General features: G+C 48.8%; 1 protein-coding gene across 1 annotated transcript; it reads right to left on the minus strand.

Moving 5' to 3' along the window:
- Window positions 1-11,022: 11,022 nt before the first annotated feature.
- Window positions 11,023-13,896, minus strand: LOC139242173 (leucine-rich repeat-containing protein 15-like). The gene is made up of 2 exons (XM_070870265.1): window positions 12,715-13,896; window positions 11,023-11,133 (listed from the first exon to the last, which is right to left on the minus strand). The coding sequence occupies exons 1-2, from the start codon at window positions 13,894-13,896 to the stop codon at window positions 11,077-11,079; spliced, it is 1,239 nt and encodes a 412-aa protein (XP_070726366.1). The 3' UTR covers window positions 11,023-11,076.
- Between the last annotated feature and the right edge of the window lie 1,773 nt (window positions 13,897-15,669).

Consider the following 15,669-nt stretch of genomic DNA (forward strand, 5'->3'; position numbering starts at 1 on the left):
CCTGAGTCTCGCTGTCTGGTTACTGGGGACCATGCTTCAGTTCTAATCAACAACGGGATTCGTAAAGAGAGACACAGCTTCAAACTCTGTAACATACTGGTTAAGTAACGGGACTAGTAATCCAGAGACCTGGAGTAATAATCTACAGGCGTGAGTTCAAGTCCCACTTTGGCAGCTGGGGAATTTAAATTAAGAACATAAATAGGAGCAGGAGTCGGCCATTCGGCCCCTCGAGCCTGCTCCACCATTTAATAAGATCATGGACTCAGGTCCACTTCCCTGCCCGCTCCCCATAACCTCTTATTCCTTTATCGATTAAAAAACTGTCTATCTCTGTCTTAAATTTATTCAATGTCCCGGCTTCCACAGCTCTCTGAGGCAGCGAATTCCACAGATTTACAACCCTCTGAGAGAAGAAATTCCTCCTCATCTCAGTTTTAAATGGGCGGCCCATTATTCTAAGATCATGCCCCCTAGTTCTAGTCTCCCCCATCAGTGGAAACATCCTCTCTGCATCCACCTTGTCAAGCCCCCTCATAATCTTATACGTTTCGATAAGATCACCTCTCATTCTTCTGAATTCCAATGAGTGCAGGCCCAACCTACTCAACCTTTCCTCGTAAGTCAACCCCTCATCTCCGGAATCAACCGAGTGAACCTTCTCTGAACTGCCTCCAAAGCAAGTATATCCTTTCGTAAATACAGAGACCAAAACTGCACACAGTATTCCAGGTGTGGCCTCACCAATACCCTGTATAACTGCAGCAAGACTTCCCTGCTTTTATACTCCATCCCCATTAGGTAATTAAAAAAAAAATCTGGAATTAAAATAAAAAGCAAGTATCAGTAATGGCGGCAATGATTATCATAAAAACATCTGGTTCACTAATGTACTTTAGGGAAGGAAATCTGCCGTCCTTACCCGGTCTGGGCCTATACGTGACTCCAGACCCACAGCAATGTGGTTGACACTTAACTGCCCCTCTGCAATGGCCCAGCGAGATACTCAGTTATACCAAACCGCTACGACAAAAGTCAGCACTGTGGGAGCACCTTCACCACGGACTGCAGCGGTTCAAGAAGGCAGCTCACCACCACCACCTCGAGGGGCAATTAGGGATGGGCACTGCCAGCGACACCCATATCCCTGGGACAAATAAAGGATTAGCACTGCCCTCTGCTGGCTAATCCCAGTGAAGCAAGTGAAGCCTGATTTGCTGCCGATCTGTAATCGTCCAATTCAGCCTCTGCACCTCACTGGCATTCCCACTGCTGCCCAGCTCCAGGATTAGCTGCGCTTAGCCCAATGCTGGAGACCTTCCACCTCCTACACTGACCCGCCCACCACTTCCTGTCGTGTGTCATGTGTCAGCTGTGGAACAGTGGGCAGCACTCGTGCCTGAGTCAGGAAGTCGTGGGTTCAAGTCCCACTCCAGACATTTCAGCACAAAAATCTAGGCTGACCTCCTAATGCAGTACTGAGGGAGTGCTGCACTGTCGGAGGGGCAGTACTGAGGGAGTGCTGCACTGCCGGAGGGGCAGTACTGAGGGAGTGCCACACTGCCGGAGGGGCAGTACTGAGGGAGCGCTGCACTGCCGGAGGGGCAGTACTGAGGGAGTGCTGCACTGTCGGAGGGGCAGTACTGAGGGAGTGCCACACTGTCGGAGGGGCCGTTTTTCGGATGAGATTTTTTCGAAAAAGAGCAAGCGAGTTCTCCCTGGTGTCTTGGCCAATATTAATCCTTCAACATCACCGAAGAAAAAAAACAGATTATCTGGTCATTATCACATTACTGTTTGTGGGAGCTTGCTGTGCGCAGTTGGCTGCCGCGTTTCCTACATTACGAGACTGACTACGCTTCAAAACGTACTTTGAAACGTCCAGTGGACAGGAAAGGCATTGTAGAAATGCAAGTGTTGGTGCTGTGATTTCTCGAACTGTGCTGCCTTTAGGTCCTTGCTCCTTGCTGTCTCATAGGTCCCTTGCAGTCGGATTCAGGTGAATTTATAATGGGGAACAAAGAAATGGCAGACCAGTTGAACCAATACTTCGGTTCTGTCTTCATGAAGGAAGACACAAATAACCTTCCGGATGTACTAGGGTACCGAGGGTCTAGTGAGAAGGAGGAACCTTATTAGGTGGGAAATTGTGTTCGGGAAATTGATGGGATTGAAGGCCGATAAATCCCCGGGGCCTGATAGTCTGCATCCCAGAGTACTTAAGGAAGTGGCCCTAAGGAAATGGATGCATTGGTGATCATTTTCCAACAGTCTATCGACTCTGGATCAGTTCCTATGGACTGGAGGGTAGCTAATGTAACACTACTTTTTTAAAAAGGGAGAGAGAAAACGGGGAATTATAGACCGGTTAGCCTGACATCAGTAGTGGGGAAAATGTTGGAATCAATCATTAAGGATGAAATAGCAGCGCATTTGGAAAGCAGTGACAGGATCGGTCCAAGTCAGCATGGATTTATGAAAGGGAAATCATGCTTGACAAATCCTCTGGAATTTTTTGAGGATGTAATTAGTGGAGTGGACAAGGGAGAACCAGTGGATGTGGTGCATTTGGACTTTCAAAAGGCTTTTGACAAGGTCCCACACAAGAGATTGTTGTGCAAAGTTAAAGCACATGATATTGGGGGTAATGTATTGACGTGGATAGAGAACTGGTTGGCAGACAGGAAGCAGAGAGTCGGGATAAACGGGTCCTTTTCAGAATGGCAGGCAGTGACTAGTGGAGTGCCGGAGGGCTCAGTGCTGGGACCCCAGCTCTTTACAATATACATTAATGATTTAGATGAAGGAATTGAGTGTAATATCTCCAAGTTTGCAGATGACACTAAACTGGGTGGCGGTGTGAGCTGTGAGGGGGATGCTAAGAGGCTGCAGGGTGAATTGGACAGATTAGGTGAGTGGGCAAATACATGGCAGATGCAGTATAATGTGGATAAATGTGAGGTTATCCACTTTGGGGGCAAAAACACAAAGGCAGAATATTATCTGAATGGCGGCAGATTAGGAAAAAGGAAAGTGCAACGAGACCTGGATGTCATGGTTCATCAATCACTGAAAGTTGACATGCGGGTATAGCAGGCGATGAAGAAGGCAAATGGTATGTTGGCCTTCATAGCTAGGGGATTTGAGTATAGGAGCAGGGAGGTCTTACTGCAGTTGTACAGGGCCTTAGTGAGGCCTCACTTGGAATATTGTGTTCAGTTTTGGTCTCCTAATCTGAGGAAGGATGTTCTTGCTATTGAGGGAGTGCAGCGAAGGTTCACCAGACTGATTCCCGGGATGGCTGGACTGACATATGAGGAGAGACTGGATCAACTGGGCCTTTATTCACTGGAGTTTAGAAGGATGAGAGGGGATCTCATAGAAACGTATAAGATTCTGATGGGACTGGACAGATTAGATGCGGGAAGAATGTTCCCGATGTTAGGGAAGTCCAGAACCAGGGGACATAGTCTTAGGATAAGGGGTAGGCCATTTTGGACTGAGATGAGGAGAAACTTCTTCACTCAGAGAGTTGTTAACCTGTGGAATTCCCTGCCGCAGAGAGTTGTTGATGCCAGTTCATTGGATATATTCAAGAGGGAGTTAGATATGGCCCTTACGGCTAAAGGGATAAGGGCTATGGAGAGAAAGCAGGAAAGGGGTACTGAGGGAATGATCAGCCATGATCTTATTGAATGGTGGTGCAGGCACGAAGGGCCAAATGGCCTACTCCTGCACCTATTTTCTATGTTTCTATATTTCATCCACCCTTCTGTTCCTGGGCTCCAAATCGGGGAGGTGTTACAGTCTTCGGCCAGCAGGTGGTGATGTTTCACTGGGTATTGGTCGACCAACCTGCCTCTGGTCCATTCGGCCCCTCGAGCCTGTGCCGTCGTTCAGTGAGACTGTGGCTGACCTGTGACCTAACCCCATCCACCCGCCTTGGCTCCATATCCTTTTATACCCCTGTCTAGCAAACATCTATCGATCTCCGATTTAAAATGATTCATTGAGCCTCGGTATCTACCGCCCTTTGTGTGACAGTGTTTCTGAACTTCTCCTGAACGGCCTGACTCTGATTTTGAAGGTGATGTCCCCCTTGTCCTAGACGCTCCCATCAGCAGAAATTTTTCTCTCTTTTTCTCTTTTCTTTCTCCCGCTCTCTCTCTTTCTTTGTCTTTCTCTCTCTTTCTTTGTCTTTCTCTCTCTTTCTTTGTCTTTCTCTCTCTTTCGCGCTCTCGCGTTCGCTCTCTCGTGCTCTCTCTCGCTTTCTCGCTCTCCCTTTCTACCCTTCCAAATCCTTGAAACATCAATCAAATCACCCCTCAACCCCCAATATTCCAGGCAATACAAGCCTCGTTAATGTAATTACTCCTCATAAGCTGAGCCCTGGTGAAATGATCAATTCTCCGGCCTAAACTGGGGAAAAGGGTTTTATGATCGGAGAGCAAGTGACATTTCAAGGGAAGGGGCAAATTAAAGGGGAGTGAGACAATGCGGGGTGAAATGAATCAGCATGTTTTTCCAAAGTCATCTCAACCCACCAGCATGTTAAACAAATCCACGCACAGGCATCTTCCACCCTTCAGGATGTAGTTCGTGACCTGGAACATCGGGTCCTTCATTGAAGCATCTGTGAACTCGTGGAAGCAAGTCATCCTCGATTCGAGGGACCGCCTGAGAGACCCCCTTTACCAAGGCTGGAGAGGAAGGTGCTGAGGCAGTTACAATGGCGCAAGTGCAGTGGTTGTGTGCCTGACTAATAATCTAGCGCGTGAGGGTACAAATCCCACCCTGGGCGACGAGAATTTCAATTTCGTGTTTTTTTTTTAAAAAACTGCTCTCCGTAAAAGTGACCATGAAATTGTCGGATTGTTACAACCCTCCTGGGTCACTGGTGTCCCTTTGGGGAAGGAACCTGTCGTCCTCACCAGCTCTGGGCCTATAGGTGACTCCAGACCCACACACCCACGTGGTTGACTCTGAAGTGGCCCCTCAGTTCCATCAAATCTACCGCCAGCTGTATGAAGGCGGCTCACTCACCTTCTCGGGGCAACTAGGGATGGGCAATAAATGTCGGCCTTGCCAGCGACGCCCACAGCCCTAGAATTCTTTGTTTAAAATCTTGAATGAAGTTCAGCCCAGGGCTAAGGTTCCTGAGTGAAGTCGGACCACGCAGTTTTGAAAGCAGAGGCCACATCGAGCCAGTAGGGACCACGTGATGGACCGCTGCATCCCCAACCCCCCCCCCCACCCGTACCCTCTATAATCGGGGAACTCGAGAACAGAAGCAGAGAGCCCGAATACCCTCTTTCCCCCCCCCCCAAGGGAGTTTGATCCATGTGTGAAACTTTGGGCCAGATCCACTCCATCATCATCATCATCATCATCACAGGCGGTCCCTCGTATCGAGGATGACTTGCTTCCACACCAAAAAGGGATGAGTTCCCAGGTGTTTCAATGAAGGACCTGATATTCCAGATCCCGAACTCCATGTTGAAGGGTGGAAGATGCCTGTGCGTGGATTTTTTTAACGTGGGGTGACCGTTGCACACCAGCCACCACACGGGCTTGACAGAGCGAGGTCTTGGTCCAGTGGCAAGGGTTAACCAGGACGACTGGAGACCAGCTCTGCTGCATGGACCCAGTGCCCACACATATCGCAGTGTGGGCTGGGCCCGTGCTGCCCCCGGGCCCTCGCCTCTCCTGGGCCCCGAACTCACGCCTCTCCTGGGCCCCGATCACGACCCTCTACAATCTCTCGCCGCTCCTTCGCCCCGACCTCGCCGCTCCTGCTGTACCTGCCCGCGCTCCAATCACCGACCTGGACCTTGATGACGTCACTCTTCGCTGCCGTTGCTCTCCTGCACCAGCTCGCGCTGTGCTCCCTGAAGCAGTACGCCTCCACGCCGCTCCCGAGGCCGCTCGCCGCTCCTTTTATGGCCCCGACCTGCCGCTGGTGTTCTCACGCCAGTCAACATCCAGCAGGACCCACGGGCAGTCAGCAACATGTATTGTGAGGCCAGGGGTTTACCTGCACTCAGCGCGGTGAAGTCTCCGAGGGATCCACTCCAGATAAAACTTTTTTTTAAGTGGCGTAAGACTTATCTTACAAAAACAGGTTTTAGAGTGTAAGATTTATAGCTTTTCTTCACACTTTACAGGTTGAGTAGGTTGGGCCTCTACTCATTGGAATTCAGAAGAATGAGAGGTGATCTTCTCGAAACGTATAAGATTATGAGGGGGCTTGACAAGGTGGATGCAGAGAGGATGTTTCCACTGATGGGGGAGACTAGAACTAGGGGGCATAATCTTAGAATAAGGGGCCGCCCATTTAAAACTGAGATGAGGAGGAATTTCTTCTCTCAGAGGGTTGTAAATCTGTGGAATTCGCTGCCTCAGAGAGCTGTGGAAGCTGGGACATTGAATAAATTTAAGGCGGAGATAGACAGTTTCTTAACCGATAAGGGAATAAGGGGTTATGGGGAGCGGGCAGGGAAGTGGAGCTGAGTCCATGATCAGATCAGCCATGATGGTATTAAATGGCAGAGCAGGCTCGAGGGGCCAAATGGCCGACTCCTGCTCCTATTTCTTATGTTCGGATTTGTGAGACAAAAACAACACAGACTTGGGATGTTCCTTTGGTCGTCCTTACCCAGGGGTTGTCTTTACTTGAAATAATCAAAATAAATATAAGTAATCATTTCTCATTATTAACCCGCAGCAACTTATCCCATTAAAATATTTAACAGTTACAAAATTCCTATTCCCCAAGTGATTAAAAAGCAAAGACACTCACACGAGAGTTAACTGCAGCCGTGGTCAGCAATAGGAAATTAACCCCGTGGTTCCCCTGGCAACTGACCATCTCACCGCTCACCCGACTGCCGTACTCACCTCGCGTTTCACGGCCATTTTTTATATCCCTTTCCTGGGATGTGTGGCCACCGTGCACGTCATTGTCTTAAGTTTGAAACAAAGGGATATCCTTAAATGAATGTTTCCCGTGAATAGGTCTTCTCATTTCTTCACAGTTCGCCGACAATTCAGGGACGACTCTTACTGCCGGTGAAAATGTCTCTTCACAGCACAGTTCATGAGAAAATCTTCTGAATTCGCAAAGCCTTTTGAGTCATTAAAAATTGGTCAAGCCCAGGTTTATGCACGCACAGTTATTAGCAGAAAATGAGGCGAGAATGCTGTAGTCCTACAGTAGGTTTGCGGACTCCGAGGCCGCCTGCAATTTCTGCGGCCGGGGGGAGTCGGTATTCTGTGTGTACACAGAGTGATGGGCAGGTTGCAGACCCTCTTCCAATATTTGAAGGGGCTGCTCCTCGGGTTTTGGTTGCACTGCAGTCCCACGCTCCTGGTCTTTGGTGCGGGGTGGGTGAGGGGGAGCGGGCAAGTCGGAGGACCTCCTCGGAGGACTGCTCCTGGGCCTGGCCCAAGGTGGCCATTAACAGGAAGGGGGCCATTCGGCCCGACTGCCCGCCTCTCTTCTGCCGCAACATTCACGCCCGGGTGTACCTGGAGAGGGGCACGCTCGCGGCCTTCCGTGACTGGGGGGACTAATGTGCTTCATCACACCAACAAAACAGAATTTTGTCTTAATTTGATAAGTACCTTTACATTTTATTAAAGTACATTTTATTGGTTCTGCCCCTTTAAGAAGGGGACCATGCTATCTCCTAATTGGTGATGGCACCAGCCAGCAATTAAGTTTCAACCAATTGGTCAAGGTCGGCACCCCTTTGAAGAGTCATCATCACAGGCAGTCCCTCGGAATCGAGGAAGACTTGCTTCCACTCTAACAGTGAGTTCTCAGGTGACTGAACAGTCCAATACGGGAATTACAGACCCTGTCACAGGTGGGACAGACAGTGGTTGAGGGAAGGGGAGGGTGGGACTGGTTTGCCGCACGCTCCTTCCGCTGCCTGCGCTTGGTTACTGCATGCTCTCGGCGACGAGACTCGAGGTGCTCAGCGCCCTCCCGGATACACTTCCTCCACTTAGGGTGGACTGGTCTTTGGCCAGGGACTCCCAGGTGTCGGTGGGGATGTTGCATTTTATCAGGGAGGCTTTGAGGGTGTCCCTGTAACGTTTCCTCTGCCCACCTTTGGCTCGCTTGCCGTGAAGGAGTTCCGAGTAGAGCGCTTGCTTTGGGAGTCTCATGTCGGGACATGCGGACAATGTGGCCCTGCCCAGCGGAGCTGGTCGAGTGTGGTCAGTGCTTCGATGCTGGGGATGTTGGCCTGGTCGAGGACGCTAACGTTGGTGCGTCTGTCCTCCCAGGGGATTTGTAGGATCTTGCGGAGACGTCGCTGGTGGTATTTCTCCAGTGACTTGAGGTGTCTCTGAGCTATACAAGATATCGTCAGAAAGCAAACTTTAGGTGACTCACACCGAGGTCTCTCAGCAGAAATCGATCCCCTCCCCACAGCCCAGCCTCAACCCCCCTTTAAATTTTGAAATGAGACGTTAAACCGAGGCCCCGTCTGCTCCCTCAGGTCGATGTAAAAGATCCCACGGCACTATTTCGAAGAAGAGCAGGGGAGTTCCCCCCGGAGTCCTGGGCCGATGATTATCTCTCAATCAACATCACTAAAACAGATTATCCGGTCATTATCACGTTGCTGTTTGTGGGAGCTTGCTGTGCACAAATTGGCTGCTGCGTTTCCTGCAGTACAACAGTGGCAACATTTCAAAAAGTACTTCAGTAAAGTGCTGTGAGACATCTGGATGTTGTGATAGGCGCTATATAAACGTAAGTCCTTTTTTTAGTACCCCTCCCCCATAGCCCAGCACCGACGTCCCTTTGATAAAGATGGGGACGGGAGTCTGACTGAGGGAGGGAAAGGGCGGAGAGGGAGAAAGATCGGGTTGGTGATGGAGTGGAGGTGAGATCAAGCAGTCCTGAGATAAAAGCCGGGGAGGTTGTTAGAATTAAGGGCCGAGGCAAATAGGAGCTGATGGGGTGTGAAACATGGGCAGACGGGTGGCAGATACAGTTAAATGCAGCAAAATACGATACTCCCATTGAAGAGCTGGCACAGGCACAACAGGCCAAATGGCCTCCTCCCATGCTGCAACTTCTTGGGGGGGGGGGGGTGAACTTCCTAGGAGTTCTCGCGATGGCCCATTACTTGGAAGAAGGGACCGAGTGTAACGTAGCCAAGTTTGCTGACGATACAAAGATGGGAGGAGAAGCAATGTGTGAGGAGGACACAAAAAATCTGCAAAAGGACATAGAAAGACTAAGTGAGTGGGCAAAAATTTGGCAGATGGAGTATAATGTTGGAAAGTGTGAGGTCATGCACTTTGGCAGAAAAAAAATCAAAGAGCAAGTTATTATTTAAATGGAGAAAGATTGCAAAGTGCCGCAGTACAGCGGGACCTGGGGGTACTTGTGCATGAAACACAAAAGGATAGTATGCAGGTACAGCAAGTGATCAGGAAGGCCAAAGGAATCTTGGCCTTTATTGTAAAGGGGATGGAGTATAAAAGCAGGGAAGTCTTGCTACAGTTATACAGGGTATTGGTGAGGCCACACCTGGAATACTGTGTACAGTTTTGGTTTCCATATTTACAAAAGGATATACTTGCTTTGGAGGCAGTTCAGAGAAGGTTCACTCGGTTGATTCTGGGGATGAGGGAGTTAGATGAAGTCCTTACTTCAGGATGAGGAAGTTGTATCAGAAACGAGCGTACGATGCTTAAACAAAGGGGACTACAGTGGGATGAGGGCAGAGTTGGCTAAAGTAGACTGGAAACACAGACTAAATGGTGGCACAATTGAGGAACAGTGGAGGACTTTTAAGGAGCTCTTTCATAGTGCTCAACAAAAATATATTCCAGTGAAAAAGAAGGGCGGTAAGAGAATTGATAACCAGCCGTGGATAACCAAGGAAATAAAGGAGAGTATCAAATTAAAAACCAATGCGTATAAGGTGGCCAAGGTTAGTGGGAAACTAGAAGATTGGGAAAATTTTAAACGACAGCAAAGAATGACTAAGAAAGCAATAAAGAAAGGAAAGATAGATTACGAAAGTAAACTGGCGCAAAACATAAAAACAGATAGTAAAAGCTTTTACCAATACCGATATATAAAACGAAAGAGAGTGACTAAAGTAAATGTTGGTCCCTTAGAAGATGAGAAGGGAGATTTAATAATGGGAAATGTGGAAATGGCTGAGACCGTAACAATTATTTTGCTTCTGTCTTCACAGTGGAAGACACAAAAACAATGCCAAAATTTGCAGGCCACAGGAATGTGGGAAGGAAGACCTTGAGACAATCACTATCACTAGGGGAGTAGTGCTGGACAGGCTAATGGGACTCAAGGTAGACAAGTCCCCTGGTCCTGATGAAATGCATCCCAGGATATTAAAAGAGATGGCGGAAGTTATAGCAGATGCACTCGTTATAATCTACCAAAATTCTCTGGACTCTGGGGAGGTACCAGCGGATTGAAAAACAGCTAATGTAACGCCTCTGTTTAAAAAAGGGGGCAGGCAAAAGGCAGGTAACTATAGGCCGGTTAGTTTAACATCTATAGTGGGGAAAATGCTTGAAACTATCATTAAGGAAGAAATAGCGGGACATCTAGATAGGAATAGTGCAATCAAGCAGACGCAGCATGGATTCATGAAAGGGAAATCATGTTTAACTAATTTACTGGAATTCTTTGAGGATATAACGAGCATGGTGGATAGAGGTGTACCGATGGATGTGGTGTATTTAGATTTCCAAAAGGCATTCGATAAGGTGCCACACAAAAGGTTTCTGCAGAAGATAGAGGTATGCGGAGTCAGAGGAAATGTATTAGCATGGATAGAGAATTGGCTGGCGAACAGAAAGCAGAGAGTCGGGATAAATGGGTCCTTTTCGGGTTGGAAATCGGTGGTTAGTGGTGTGCCACAGGGATCGGTGCTGGGACCACAACTGTTTACAATATACATAGATGACCTAGAAGAGAGGACAGAGTGTAGTGTAGCAAAATTTGCAGATGACACAAAGATTAGTGGGAAAGCGGGTTGTGTAGAGGACTGAGAGAGGCTGCAAGGAGATTTGGATAGGTTAAGCGAATGGGCTAAGGTTTGGCAGATGGAATACAATGTCGGAAAGTGTGAGGTCATCCACCTTGGGGAAAAAAAACAGTAAAAGGGAATATTATTTGAATGGGGAGAAATTACAACATGCTGCGGTGCAGAGGGACCTGGGGGTCCTTGTGCATGAATCCCAAAAAGTTAGTTTGCAGGTGCAGCAGGTAATCAGGAAGGTGAATGGAATGTTGGCCTTCATTGCGAGAGGGATGGAGTACAAAAGCAGGGAGGTCTTGCTACAACTGTATAGGGTATTGGTGAGGCCGCACCTGGAGTACTGCGTGCAGTTTTGGTCACCTTACTTAAGGAAGGATATACTAGCTTTGGAGGGGGTACAGAGACGATTCACTAGGCTAATTCTGGAGATGAGGGGGTTACCTTATGATGATAGATTGAGTAGACTGGGTCTTTACTCGTTGGAGTTCAGAAGGATGAGGGGTGATCTTATAGAAACATTTAAAATCATGAATGGGATAGACAAGATAGAGACAGAGAGGTTGTTTCCACTGGTAGGGGAGACTAGAACTAGGGGGCACAGCCTCAAAATACGGGGGAGCCAATTTAAAACCGAGTTGAGAAAAAATTTCTTCTCCCAGAGGGTTGTGAATCTGTGGAATTCTCTGCCCAAGGAAGCAGTTGAGGCTAGCTCATTGAATGTTTTCAAATCACAGATAGATAGATTTTTAACCAATAAGGGAATTAAGGGTTATGGGGAGCAGGCGGGTAAGTGGAGCTGAGTCCACGGCCAGATCAGCCATGATCTTGTTGAATGGCGGAGCAGGCTCGAGGGGCTAGATGGCCTACTCCTGTTCCTAATTCTTATGTTCTTATGTTCTTACTACTCGGGGGATCAAGGGGTATGGCAAGAAAGCAGGAAGGGGGTACTGAAGTTTCATGTTCAGCCGTGAACTCATTCAATGGTGCAGGCTAGAAGGGCTGAATGGCCTGCTCCTGCACCTATTTTCTATGTTTCTATGTTTCTATGAAAGGATATACTTGCTTTGGAGGCAGTTCAGAGAAGGTTCACTCGGTTGATTCCGGAGATGAGGGGGTTGACTTATGAGGAAAGGTTGAGGAGGTTGGGCCTCTACTCATTGGAATTCAGAAGAATGAGAGGTGATCTTATCGAAACGTATAAGATTATGAGGGGGCTTGACAAGGTGGATGCAGAGAGGATGTTTCCACTGATGGGGGAGACTAGAACTAGTGACATGATCTTAGAATAAGGAGCCGTCCATTGAAAACTGAGATGAGGAGGAATTTCTTCTCTCAGAGGGTTGTAAATCTGTGGAATTCGCTGCCTCAGAGAGCTGTGGAAGCTGGGACATTGAATATATTTAAGACAGAGATAGACAGATTTTTGAGCGATAAGGGGATAAGGGGTTATGGGGAGAGGGCAGGGAAGTGGAACTGAGTCCATGATCGGATCAGCCATGATCTTATTGAATGGCGGAGCAGGCTCGAGGGGCCGTATGGCCTACTCCTCCTATTTCTTATGCTCTTATGTAGATTCCCAGCATCCGCAGTATTTTGCTTTTGTGTTGGTGGCTGAAAGGAAACTTCTTTGAAGCGGTCAAGCAGGTCAGCATTGCTTCGTCCTGCAGTCAAGGGCCGTGGGTGGCAGGGAGGCCGAACAGATTGGATTGTTGCTGAGCAGCACAGACGTGGTGTTTGGGAACATTCCGGTGTCCCAGTGCCTGATGACGTTGCCGGTGACTTGCAGGCACTTGAGCTTTGCAAGGTTGTCAGCGAACCCTGTTGGGAACGCGGCCAGCCCGTTGAAGGAAAGGCCCAGCTCTTCCAGCAGCGGCAGGCCTTCGAGTACAGGCAGGCTGCTCAGGCTGTTGCTGTCCAAGTGTAAGTAAGCTAGCTTCGGGTTGCACCGGAACGTGTTGGCCACCAGCTCGCCGATGAAGTTGCCCGAGAGCTTCAACGTTTGCAACTCTCCCAGGCCGGAAAGGACACTGTGGGGCAGGAGGGCCAGTGAGTTGTTGGACAAGTCGAGCAGTGACAGCTTGGTCAGGTTGCCAAGGAGCTGAGGTGGGACATGAACAATGCGGTTTCCCGAGATCGTCAGATGTTGCAGGAGATGCTGACGGACAAACAGCATGGCGCTGAGGGATTCTAACCTATTGTGGTCCAGGCGCAGATCTGTCAGCTTGCGATGGTTGTTGAAGAACTGGGGGGGCAGGGAGCTCAGCTGGTTGTTCGACAAGTCGAGAACTCCGAGGAGAAATAGTTGGTCCAGACCTGTTGCCGGGAGTGACTGTAGCTGGTTATTATTGAGGAAGAGCGTGTCTAGCTGGGGCAGGTGCGCGAATGTATCTCGGAGAACCGAGAACTCATTGCTGGACAGGTCCAAGTAGGTCAGTTTGGCAAGTGGCCTCACTATGGGGAGTCTCTGCAAGCGGTTGCTGGCCAGATTTAACCAGGTGAGATTTGGAAGCTGCCCAAATATATCCCCCCGGAGATCCGACAGCTGGTTTGCAGACAGGTCCAACGCCTGCAGTTTCAGCAGGGGCTCAAAGGTGTAGTTTCGAAGGTGGAGGCGATTAGTCGACAGTCCGAGGTAGTTTAGGCTTTTTAGATGTTTGAAGGCATTGCGGGGGATTTGAAGCAAAGAGTTCTCGTCAAGGAACAAGGTTTCTGTGTCGGGGTCAGCGCTGGCTGAGAAGTTCCGCAGAGCAATGCCCCGGCAGTCGACAACTTTTGAATTGCAAAAGCACTTCTCCGGGCATGCAGACAGGAGCCCTGCCAGGAGGAGAAGGACCAGGAGCTGTCCGTGTTTTACCATGACTGCCTAAATCACAGAGATAAAGCATTGTTTATTCCATAAACCTGAGCTCATCCAAAGACCTGCTGCCCATAACCTAACTCGCACCACTTCTAAAAATTCTCATCCTTGTTTACAAATCCCTCCATGGCCCTCGCCCCTCCCTATCTCTGTAATCTCCTCCAGCCCCACAACCCCCCGAGATGTCTGCACTCCTCCAATTCTGCCCTCCTGAGCATCCCTGATTATAATCGCCCCAACCATCGGTGGCCGTGCCTTCAGCTGCCTGGGCCCCAAGCTCCCTACACCTCTCCGCCTCTCTACCTCTCTCTCCTCCTTTCTCCATATCCCTGCATCTATCAATATAACTGAAGGCCCTCGTTCCTGGAACCATTCTCATAATATCTTTTCTGCACCGTCTCTAAGGCCTTCACATCCTCCCTAAAGTGTGGTGCCCAGAATTGGACACAATACTCCAGTTGGGGCCTCACCAGTGTTTTATACAGGTTCACCATAATTTCCACTTTTGTACTCTATGCCTCTATTTATGAAGCCCAGGATCTCTTTCCCAACCTGCACGGCCACCTTCAACGATTGGTGCACACATACCCCCAGGTCTCTCTGTTCATGTACCCCCTTTAGGATTGTACCCTTTAGTTTACATTGCCTCTCCTCATTCTTTCTACCAAAATGTATCACTTCGCACTTTTCTGCGTTAAATTCCATCTGCCCCGTGTCCGCCCATTCCACCAGCCTGTCTGTGTCCTCCTGAAGTCTCTCACTACCCTCCTCACTGTTCACTAAACTTCTGAGTTTTGTGTCATCTGCAAATTTTGAAATTATGCCCTGCACACCCACGTCCAAGTCATTAATATATCTCCAGAAAAATGATCCAGAGACACGAATTCAAATCCCACCACGGCAGCTGGGGAATTTAAATTCAGTTCATTAAATAAATCTGGAATAAAAAGCCAGTCTCAGTAATGGTGACCGTAAAACTACCGGGTTGTCGTAAAAACCTATCTGGTTCACTAACGTCCTTTAGGGAAGGAGATCTGCCGTCCTTACCCAGTTGCCAGAGATGCCCACATCTAATGAATAAAAACAGAGCATGCTGGAGACACTCAGCGGGTCGGGCAGCATCTGTAGAGAGAGAAACAGAGTTAATGTTTCGGGTCTGTGACCCTTGGTCAGAACTGGAAAACGTTAGAGAAGTAACAGGTTTTAAGCCGGTGTCGGGGCAGGGATAGGGGGAGGAAGGAACAAAAGGGAAGGTCTGTGATAAGGTGGAAGGCAGGAGAGATTAGAGAGACAGAAGGGATGATGGTGCAAGGCGAACGGAGATAGTTATGGGACAAGTCAAGGAACAAAAGATGAGTCTAGAGAGGGTGTAAATGGGAATGGCAGAATCATCGACTGCTGACTTGTGGGAGAGAGAAAGAAAACACAGGCAGAGGTTACACTCTGAAATTGTTGAACTGGATGTTGAGTCCAGGAGGCTGTAAAGTGCCTAAACAAAAGATGAGGTGCTGTTCCTCGAGCTTGCGTTGAGCTTTATTGGAACAGTGTAGGAGTCCGAGGACGGAGAGGTCAGAGTGGGAGTGGAGCGGGGAATTAAAGTGACAGGTGACCAGAAGCTCAGGGTCACACTTACGGACTGAACGGAGGTGTTCCGCAAAGCGCTCACCCAATCTATGCTGGGTCTCCCCAGTGTAGAGGAGACCAAAGCGTGAGCAGCGAATACAGTATACTATATTGTAAGAAGTACAAGTAAATCGCTGTTTCACCTGGAAG

Source organism: Pristiophorus japonicus, unplaced genomic scaffold, assembly GCF_044704955.1.
Source record: "Pristiophorus japonicus isolate sPriJap1 unplaced genomic scaffold, sPriJap1.hap1 HAP1_SCAFFOLD_1241, whole genome shotgun sequence".
Classification (NCBI taxonomy): domain Eukaryota; kingdom Metazoa; phylum Chordata; class Chondrichthyes; family Pristiophoridae; genus Pristiophorus; species Pristiophorus japonicus.

Bases quoted from the DNA above. Each gene is read 5' to 3' on its own strand.
- LOC139242173 (XM_070870265.1), bottom strand. From the start codon at position 13,896: ATGGTAAAACACGGACAGCTCCTGGTCCTTCTCCTCCTGGCAGGGCTC. The intron at 11,134-12,714 runs GCCCTTGACTGC...CCCAAGGTGGAT, and splicing joins CGGCCTCCCTGCCACCCACG to GACCTCACACTTTCCGACAT.